Below are 11,114 nucleotides of genomic sequence, written 5' to 3' on the forward strand. Positions count from 1 at the left end.
ACTGATGTGCTGTATAGTATAACACCAGATACACAGATACCATATGTTACATGTAAAGTTTATTGCCAGAAGTACAAAGGAAACAATTTTGATAGTTTAAGAAAGATTCAATAACATTAAACTACATGGCGCACGCATCATGCTAAGTCTTTTGTACTTGTATGATCACTACAGTTTTATTAAGCTTTTTCATAAATATATAGCTACATAGTAATTGCATGTTGCTGAAAATTTGTTGTTAATTACTCTTAGAAGATCCATAGTAATTGCTATAATCATATGTACCATGGTTAAGATAAACTGAAATAATAATGGATTTATAACAGCACGGCATTCACACAATATTCTCGCACTGAATGGCCCTCATTTTGTAATCAACTTGCCAGTCACCATGTAAGTAAGGAGCTTTTAAAGGATATTTGTGCCTTGTAACTTAGTGATGCAAAGCAATTTTTGATTAATGGACAAAAAATGAGGATATAGCATGTTGTTTCTCAGTAGATAACATTGGCAGTTTTCTTTCAGCTTGATCCAAATACCATTGCAGTAAATAGCCTCCCACTGTACTTATGTGGCTGTGTCTAAACTGCAGAATTTTGTTGCCAAAAAGCAGCTTTTGGTGACGAAACAGAGGAGATGTACGCACTGCAATGCCACTTTTTTCAGCAAAACTCTTCAGTTTCGACAACAAAAGGAAACCACTTCAACGAGAGGCATAAAGCTTTTTGTGGCAAACTTAAAGCGACAAAGCGTCAGTGCAGCTGCTGCCATTTGTTATATTGCCTTACTGGCCTCTCCCAGTATCCCACAATGCCTGCTGTGACCACTCTACTCACCGTTTTGAACTCAGCTGCCCTGCAGGCATGCACCCTCTCCCCTTTCAAAGCTCCGGGAAGTTCTGACAGCACCACAAATACAGAGGCAGGCAGGCAGAGGCATGTGTGTGTGTGTGTCTGTGTGAGAGAGAGACTGCTGTGCTATGCAGCGCCAGGGTGGGGGCGGATGTCAGGGATGTCCCTCTCCCCCTGCCTCAGGACTGGTTCCTTCTGGTGGCTGTCTGAATTTAGAAGTTGGGGGAGTTTTGTTCACTCTCCCCCAACGCACACACTCCCGCAACACACATTGTCTCTGTCTCCCCACACACACACACGCTCCCTGTCACACATACTCCCCCCTCCCCTCACACACTTTAGTTGAAAAGCAGCTGGCAGTCTAGTAGGATGTCCACGGGCCCACGGAACGATGGGATTGAGAAACCTGCAACATATGACACTGTATCTGCCCCATGAGGCATTGCAAACCCTTCCCAAAGCACCCTATGGCCAGTTGCACAGTGGATAGCTACCCACAGTGCACTGCTCTTTGTGTCGATGCAAGAGCTGCTAATGTGGATGCACTCTGCAGACACAAGGAGCATACTGTGGAAATGCAACAGCAGTTTAATCAAAGCACTTTAATTAAAGCAGCATAACTTTTGGCGACAAAACAGTCCAATCCAACTCCCATTGAAGTTTAATCAAGTAATTTTTGCTATTAACTCTAAAAAGTTGAGAGACATCTCCCTGCTGATGCTGCTTATATTGTCTCTTCAATCTCTTTGGTCTGGGAGGAGACAACTTTGCCATCAATCAGCTCCTCAACAACTGTCTTGATCTTCCTAATTTTATTTATTTCTGGAAATAAAATTGCACAGAGTGTTAATTAAAACATTTATATTAAAAGAGTAATACGTTTTTAATGTTTACTTCAGTAACTAGCTCTATACTTTTAGTTTTCCAGCCTGTTGAGCAAACATATTTGGAAGAAAAGGAGTACTTGTGGCACCTTAGAGACTAACCAGTTTATTTGAGCATAAGCTTTCCTGAAACCTGTCATATTTGGAAGCACTGCCTTAATCCCACATTGGCATAATCAAGTGGAACATCAGAAAATTTGAAACACATATGAAAAATAAAAGTTAAATTACTGATCATGTATAATTTTGCTCTTCAGTTTAACAGTGGGTTTGAGAATGAAAGTGCCATTTATTGTAAAATAGATATTGAGCTTCTTCTTAAGTGTAAATGATATGCTAATTTCAGTCTGAAGTCAAAATTCTGGGTTTTCAGGTGTCATATTAGTAGAGTGCCTGCTGGTCATAGCTGGGGCAAATGGAAGGATACACTTCCAAGTGTTCGGAAAAAATCCCTCATTATGGAAAAGAATAAACAAAATAGTACTGTCCAATTCATGTGTGGGCTGAGGCCAGTTCTAGGGTGGACGTGGGGGAATACCTATGTAAAAGGGAAGCATCAAGGACAATGCATGTCATCTTTTGAAGAATATACAGCTGAACACAAGGAGGCGCCAGTCCCGTAAGTGTGAATATGCAAAGGTGACACTAGTAGCTGTTTTGTGATAGTAAGTAAACTTTCTTTCTTGGTGTACAGAATATGGTTTCTCCAATTACTGAACATCCTGTACATCACCCTGAACTTTTTACAGACCATTGTTTTGAGTGAATCTTTTATTCCTCCTGAGCATTTTGGTGGTTGGGTTTTGTACAAACTGAATAGTTCTAAAAGGAGGACTTGTGGCACCTTAGAGACTAACCAATTTATTTGAGCATGAGCTTTCGTGAGCTACAGCTCACTTCATCGGATGCATACTGTGGAAATTGCAGAAGACATTATATACACAGACACCATGAAACAATACCTCCTCCCACCCCACTCTCCTGCTGGTAATAGCTTATCTAAAGTGATCATCAAAAAGGGCCATTTCCAGCACAAATCCAGGTTTTCTCACCCTCCGCCCCCCCCACAGACAAACTCACTCTCTTGCTGGTAATAGCCCATCCAAAGTGACCACTCTCTTCACAATGTGTATGATAATCAAGGTGGGCCATTTCCTGCAGAAATCCAGGTTCTCTCACCCCCTCACCCCCCTCCAAAAACCACACACACAAACTCACTCTCCTGCTGGTAATAGCCTATCCAAAGTGACCACTCTCCTTACAACCTGCATGAAAATCAAAGTGGGCCATTTCCAGCACAAATCCAGGTTTTCATGCACATTGTAGGGGGAGTGGTCACTTCGGATGAGCTATTACCAGCAGGAGAGTGAGTTTGTGTGTGTATGGGGGTGGGGGAGTGAGAAAACCTGGATTTAGTCAGACAATTGAATTGGCAATTTTGCCATAAGATTTCACTGATTTAATATTTGCATCTGAAAGACTTATAGCACCTCAATTTGTTTTATATCAGCTTAATTAATTTTAATGCAGCCAAATTAGTAGCAACCAAATATAAAAATGTGAAAACAAAAATTTAAGTGACATACCTCTCTCAGACTCTTCAATAGTAGATATCTCTGACTGTAAAGGTCTGTTAAATATATGAATAAAACATACTTTGTAAATAAAGGTGCTTATTAAATTTAAGAAATGTTGAGATCACTGATCTTTGTACATTTAATTTGTTCACTTAAACCCCAATACAGCAAGGTACTTAAACATGTGCTAAACATTGTTTTTCTTGTTAAATTCCTTGGATTAATCTCACTCAGTTCTACAAACAGTTATCTCTGGGGGGAATGGAACAAAGCCTAAGTAAATGAACTTTGTGTCAGGTACTATGAGGAGGCTTGGTGGATACTGAACCAACCAACTTCTTTAGCAGCCTCTAGAATGTCCTCTCTGCAGCTGAATGTGGTGACTGACTGTCAGCAGGAAAAAGAGAGCAGAGCTCCTTGAAAAGTCCCTACCACATTTGGGTTATATGGAATGGGAAAGGAGGACAGACTTACCTGAGAGTAGCCAACGAGTCAACAGGAAGTAGCAAGACCAGTTGGGGGCACTGACCCACCATGTGCACCAGGGGGAAGGGGAGGGTATTTTTAACCTGTACATTCCAGAACACACACTCTCTCTGTCTTTCAGTCACTGATCAGCAATAGTTTCTGCAAGGAGGTGTGACAATGCAGTAATGCCTGCAGCCTGCTTTACTAAAGAGTGCCACATTGTTTTCAGACCCACTGGCCAAGTCCCAGATTGTCCACATCTTCTCTCCCCATGCTGCTTTGCAGAGATATCCATGGTGCAAAGGATAATGAAGAGCGCCCTTGTGCTACCAATCAGGTTGCCCCAGAAGCTGAACAGTTCAGTGCCATAGTTTAGAAAAGACATTACCATATGCAACAAGGGTACTTGTAATTGGTCATTTCACTGTTACTTTTTGTGGGGGAAGCATTTGTACTCATTTTTTAAAATACAAATATTTTTCTATTTTAGAGCATAATTACCTTCTCACTTTGCTTGTTTGTCTTTGACTTTCATTCTCTTTAGTTTCAGCCAGACTGGACACCACCAGTAGAGTAACCAGTGTTGGCAGGAACAAATTTTAATATGCAGAAGTATCCTTTATCCATTCATTTTATTGAATGCAAGTGTAATTCAACATCTGTCCTCTTTTTACCCCTAGGCAGCCTTTATAAAGAGTATTTAGAATAATTGCTGACTTTGGGGGGGAGGGATAGTTCAGTGGTTTGAGCATTGGCCTGTTAAACCCAGGGTTTTGAGTTCAATCCTTGAGGGGGCCATTTAGGGATCTGGGGCAAAAATTGGGGATTGGTCCTGCTTTGAGCAGGGGGTTGGACTAGATGACCTCCTGAGGTCCCTTCAAACCCTGATATTCTATGATTCTATGATAGAAAACTGAACTAAACAGCAGACTTCACTGATACTCAGTTCCTTACCTACTATCCTCTCCCTCCAGTAGGCGTCGGTAAGTGGCAATCTCCATTTCCAACCGTATCTTTATGTTCAGCAGAGAACTGTACTCAGAACTCTGGCTCTCCATGTCAGCTCGAAGCTGCATCAGCTGTGCCTCTACATTGCCAATTGCAGCCTGTATTTGGGCAAGTCGTGAACCATAAAGTGCTTCAGTCTCAGCCAGTGTGTCTTCTAACGCCTTTTTCTACAGAAGGTGAAATAATAGAGGACTTACTTATTTGTGTTTTTAAATTATGTTTACATTGAAAGGCCTTGTAGTTCCTTGTTTATCCAAACAACTATCTGTTAAAGATATTCCCTATGTTAAATTTTAGATATGCTTTACTGTAATAAGCTGGGACTGCAGCTCTATCTCCAGGCCCTGGAAAGTGCGTCTCAGATCTGTGATCTCAGTTTTTTTGGTTTGCAGTTGTTCAATGTTAATAGCGACTTCCTGGTTCACTTCTTCTGTCTGAAATACAAAGAATGGAAAAGAAGGTGTAAAGTCAGTGAAGTTCAATTTTAAATCTTGACTGAACTCTTTGTGAGGTGCTGCTGCTATATGATCAGTGAGACTTTACCTGTTTATCAAAGTGGTCTTTGGCCTCTTGACGATTCTTTTCTGCCATGCTATCATATTGCTGTCTCATGTTTTCCATAATCTTGGCAAGATCAGTGCTCGGAGCAGCATCCACCTCTACATTAACTGTGCCCCCCAGCTGTTTACGCAGTTCACCAACTTCCTACAAACAATAATGATTATAGATAATTCTATATTTATGAACATTAGTTAAGCTTTTAAATAGGAAGAGAAACGTGCAGTCATCTTAAGACAGAAAGACAGAAACAAATTCAAAATGCATAGAAATAGAGCTATAAAAAGTAATTCCTAGGCCTGAGTTAGCACCTTTCTTCAGAGACTCTCAGTCACTTTACAAATATTAATTAAAGCCTTACAACCCACCCCCTCTGATGTACTGTTTTCCCCATTTTATGGCAAGGAAAACTGAGATACTGAGGTGAAATGTTTCAGAGTAGCAGCTGTGTTAGTCTGTATTCGCAAAAAGAAAAGGAGTACTTGTGGCACCGTAGAGACTAACAAATTTATTTAAGCGTAAGCTTTTGTGAGCTACAGCTCACTTCATTGGCTGCATGCAGTGGAAAATACAGTGGGGAGATTTATATACATAGAGAACATGAAACAATGGGTGTTACCATATACACTGTAATAAGAGTGATCACTTAAGGTGAGCTATTACCAGCAGGAGAGTGGGGGGGGGCGGGGAGCTTTTGTAGTGATAATCAAGGTGGGCCATTTCCAGCAGTTGCCAAGAACGTCTGAGGAACAGTGCGGGGTGGCGTGGGGGGAATAAACATGGGGAAATAGTTTTACTTTGTGTAATGACACATCCACTCCCAGTCTCTATTGATGCCTAAATTAATTGTATCCAGTTTGCAAATTAATTCCAATTCAGCAGTCTCTCGTTGGAGTCTGTTTTTGAAGTTTTTTTGTTGAAGAATTGCAACTTTTAGGTCTGTAATCGAGTGACCAGAGAGATTGAAGTGTTCTGATTTCCCCAAGGTCATAGTGAGCAGTGTCAGAACTGTGACTAGAGTGCAGGAGTCTTGGCTCTCAGTTATCTGGTTTTGCATTTAGTGGTGGCCCATAGAACCAAAGGATATTCTTTAAACTACAGGAAGACCATCACACCTTAATTTTCAGAGCCTCTAAAATGTCATATTTTTCTACACAGTTAGAAAGAAAGTAGGTATGAAAAAGTTAATACTATGACTTATGATTGCTAAGAGGAATCATTTTGTGTTACGGATTTTAACAAAGGAAGCCTAACCTATGACACAATTCAGGCTTTCTGTTAGCAACTAATAGAGTAGCAGGTTAATTCCAGATTTCAGTTATGTGACCCTACTTCTTGAAAAGAACGGGAGAACCAAGATTGGTTAACATTCTTAGTTTTATCTTTTCACTTTATGTCTCCAATTATAAAGTTTATGTTTTTTCAGATTAACCATGGAATTTTCAGTATTCTTAACAAGATTTGCATGTGTCAAATGTTTTCTGTGTGTCATTGAGAAAATGTGTGAATTCTGAATGAGTTTCTCTGCTGCTCTCACCTCTTCATGGTTTTTCTTAAGGAAAGTCAGCTCTTCATTCAGACCTTCAATCTGTAGCTCTAAGTCTGCCTTTGACAAGGTCAAGTCATCAAGGACTCTGAGTAGTCCAGCAAGATCATTTTCCACATTCTGTTTGATTGCTAGCTCATTCTCATACCTAGAAAATAAATGTTCATTCCAGCATCATTAATATATAATTACTAATGTGCAATTAATATGTAATTAATTACTGATATGCTTTACCATGATAAGCTAGGACTGTAGTTCTGTCTCAGAGAATCACAAACTATTACTGTCTCACTCTGCAAATTGCCTTTTTACTGACTCTTTAGGGACAAACAGTTTAATTCTCAATTTTAACTCCAATAACTTTATTACCAAGACAAGATATACAAGTGTATATGTAGGGTTTCTCTATGGGAATAGGGCAGGTGGGATTGATGTAATGTATCCATTTTGTATTACTATTCAATTTCAGTGATCTGAAGGCGTTCAGTTCTCTCCTAAAAACACACATTTGCCAGAAGATCCCACTGGCTTTTAAAGAGATCACTTGACTGACATTTGGGGAGAACATCACATTAATTCATCATAGAAACTTACTTCATTCTAAAGTCATCAGAAGCCAGCTTGGCATTGTCGATCTGCAGGATGAGCCGGGCATTTTCCAGATGTGCAGCACCAATCTGGAAAAGAAGATGATAGATTGTAAAGTAATCTAGAGTCAGCAAATCAAACCAATATTTACAAGTTATAAAAATAACTTTGGATGACGTTTTAAAATATGGAATCTGTGCCAGCAATCAGATTGTTCTGTTTTCAGAAAATCTTGATATATAGGCAGATACATTCCTCTCTAATTTATAGTGTTAAGGGAAGGCAAATCTAAGGTTACCTGTACTCTCCAGAGACTACACTATATGCTGTCAGCATAGTCCCTTAGGGACAAAGCAAATGAAGATTAAATAAAACATTGAAGCACAGATTAAGTTATGGAAAAAGAGATGTCCTATACATTGAACTTCTAGTTGTTTGTGATTTGTGTCCCAATCTTAACTTAAAGATTGATTTGTGTTATTACAGACTATAACCCTGTCTCTACAAAGAATGGTAAGTGATATTGTTGACATTTTGCCATTGTTTCAAGCTTCTCATTTCCAGAACCGGAGGAAGAAGGAAAGAAAACTACAGACTTTGAAAGACAAGGGAAGAGATATGAGACATAAAATAGAAGGAAAAATGTAAATAATGTTAGTGCATGTACCCACACATGCATTATGTTTCAGTTTGTGTGTGTGTGCACGCACATGCATGCATATTTCCCTGCTTCTGATGGATTTCATTCCCATCTCTAGATACGACTAAAGTGTTCCTGCCATGGTTTATTTTTATTCTAGATCTTAGCTATGTCTGAAGACCAATTAATTTTTTTTGCCTTTGGAATGCACCAGATTGCACCACAGAGTGGGTGTTTTTTGTAAAAATTCCTGGAGCAGAATATGCTTGGACTCTGTCACAAAGAATTTAGGGTAATTTGTAAAATATATTTTATAGGCTGGCCAAAAGGTATGGTCCAGACCACTTGATGCTGTAAACAAGAAAAAATCTCAAGTCCATAGAAAAATTAAAACACAAACTGGGCAATGTTGAAGAGAGGCCTATCAAAATCTCAAGGCTCACATCTCCAGCAGGAAAAAAAAAAATGAAATGGGCTGGGGAGCCCATTTTTATTAAAATTAAGAAGAGTGTTTAACAGGGGAGGCCACTTTTTGAAGAAGCTTTTGAAAAAGCTTCAGGAACATCAAAAACCATGATGTAAATGTTACATTAAGTATGGTGTCATATATGTGAACTGATTCTTTCCACAGTTTCCTCCCTCATCATGTCATAATCTTAGGAGCCACGCATTTTGTCAGTCATGATATTTTGACAAGGGAGATTTTTTTGCAGGTATAAAGATGGATGCTCATGAATAATGCCCATAGGTCAGATATTGGAAAGACACGGGTTTCCTGTAAATGAAAGCTGCACCTAGTTTGCTCAGCATAGTAGTCAGAAAGTGACTTCCCTCTAGATCTACAATGAACTGGATTTTAAAATAAAGTTTAAAACCTTAATCCACATTGCTGAATATCTTGCTGTTAGAGACCTTCTCTTTGGAATGTAATATTTGTGACACTGGCAACACGGGGGCCGATATGTAAAATGATGAGACATTTTCCTTTACTGCTACTTGAACAGTTGAAAAAAGATTAAGTATTAATGTTTTTGTGTAAATAGTCAACAGAATGTTTAAATAAATAATAAAAAATGACAACTGAAATTACTTGGGGAAATTAGTTAATTATGAAACTGCAAAGAGAACTTTGGATTTTTAGATTTCCTCAATAAACAGCACCTCCCAGGTAACAATCTGTTTATTTACTGTTGTCCAGGTGTAAGAGATTAGATTAAACACACACACACAAAAGAAGAAAAACAAAGTCTAAAAGTCTGATGTGAAGCCCACAAATACACAGCAATCCACAGAGATAACCAAAATGCTGTCTTTAATACTCACTATTATACATAGATAAATAAAATTAATGGATGCTGAGAGACCTTTTTAATAAACAATTTAAGATGAGCTAAGAAAGGAATTTTACCATTTACTCTAAATTTCCTGCCTTTTGTAGGTATAAATCTGATCTTTAATGTCACTTTATCTTGGGTTTTTTTTATTCCATGATATTAAGAAATATGTTACTTGTCATTGAGTGTTTGGTGATCCATTCATACGTTGATTATGACTAACTGTAACAGCACTTTCAAAGCCTTTAAAGCCTTCTATGAACTTAGAACTTCTGAAATAATTTACATTAATATGAAGGTAAGTGTCTAAACTTAGAGTGTGTGACCTTCTACAACATTGAGGAAAGAATTAAAGTTTTATATTCTCACACTCCAGTTGTGAGTGTGGTTAATTGGACAGGGCAATATAACGAGAGGCAGGAAACATTAGTTCTGTCCTCACCCCTGCTCTTGATCTGGTGTATTACCTTGGGCAAGTGACTTCACTTCTTTGTGCCTCAGCTTCCTCAGCTGTAAAATAGGGATAATTATATCTTCTCTGCAAAGCCCCACTTTGAAATCTACAGTTGAAAAACCCTATATTATGTAATTATAGAAGAATTAATTCAGCCTTTATGATAGATTTTGAACTGTTAGGTTACACATATCCATAGACATTTTTATAGCAGTATAAAATGTGATGTGATAAACTGACTTTGCACAATTTAACCTGCATCTTGCCAAAGTTAAATGGTTAATGTACCTACAGTGAGGCCACAGTGAATTGAAAAAAAAATATTCACAGCTAGCTGACTCTCTTCATTCTCTAATAATTGGAGTACAGAAGCATATAAAGTTACAAAATAATGGATACTTTTATGATTTCTTACCTTGTTTTGGAGGTCTTCAATGGTTTTAAAATATTGACTGTGGTCATGCGTTGTAGTTGAGGATCTATTCCCATAGTACTCCCTGATCTGCTTTTCAAGCTGGGAGTTGGCTTTTTCTAGAAAATGCACTTTCTCCAGATAGGAAGCCAAACGGTCATTCAGATTTTGCATGGTCAGTTTCTCATTTCCAGCAAGCAGGATGTCACTACTGCTGGTGTTGAGTTGAAATCCACTGCCAAAGCCACTACCAAAGCCTCCTCCATAGTTAGTGCTGGTGGAAATGCGGGTGCCATAGCCACCAGCTCCCCCATAGACACTCGGTGCCTGATACTTTCGGATAGCTGTTTTCCGGTAGGTTGAACCACTTAGACTGGGTCCAGTAGGCTGGAAAGTGGAGCTTGTACCAGTAAGGTAGCTTCGGCTGGAGAGTGACATTGGTGGTGTTTTTGTTTTTAAAAAATAGCTAAAGCACCACAAGATTGAGAGCAGCTAGAGTGGAGAGCACTGTATGCTTCTTGATCTTTTATACTTTATCTGAAAAAGAGGCATGACAGTTGTAAACTCCACCTCTGCTGACACACAGTTTAATTGGGGTCGGCACCACCAACTCTCAGCATCTTGCTCAGAGTAATGTAACAGAACTTTAATTTGTTCATGTGTGCGCCAGGAAAAGTCCCCAGGTAGTGGGGGCATCTTTGTGATTTTTTTAGAGAAAAGGTAAAACACTATTGAAAAATGTATTGCATTTTATCTGAGGCCACAGTCTCGATATCCCTTTTGAAAAAAACAAA

At 38.9% G+C, this 11,114-nt stretch overlaps 1 protein-coding gene across 1 annotated transcript; it reads right to left on the reverse strand.

Moving 5' to 3' along the window:
* Window positions 1–669: 669 nt before the first annotated feature.
* On the reverse strand, window positions 670–10,823 carry LOC102931389 (keratin, type I cytoskeletal 19). Its single transcript, XM_007062056.2, has 8 exons — window positions 10,324–10,823; window positions 7,487–7,569; window positions 6,884–7,040; window positions 5,332–5,493; window positions 5,097–5,222; window positions 4,735–4,955; window positions 3,322–3,365; window positions 670–1,673 (listed from the first exon to the last, which is right to left on the reverse strand). The coding sequence occupies exons 1-8, from the start codon at window positions 10,756–10,758 to the stop codon at window positions 1,576–1,578; spliced, it is 1,326 nt and encodes a 441-aa protein (XP_007062118.1). The 5' UTR covers window positions 10,759–10,823; the 3' UTR covers window positions 670–1,575.
* Between the last annotated feature and the right edge of the window lie 291 nt (window positions 10,824–11,114).

Source organism: Chelonia mydas, chromosome 27 (genome assembly GCF_015237465.2).
Source record: "Chelonia mydas isolate rCheMyd1 chromosome 27, rCheMyd1.pri.v2, whole genome shotgun sequence".
NCBI classification, from domain to species: Eukaryota; Metazoa; Chordata; order Testudines; family Cheloniidae; genus Chelonia; species Chelonia mydas.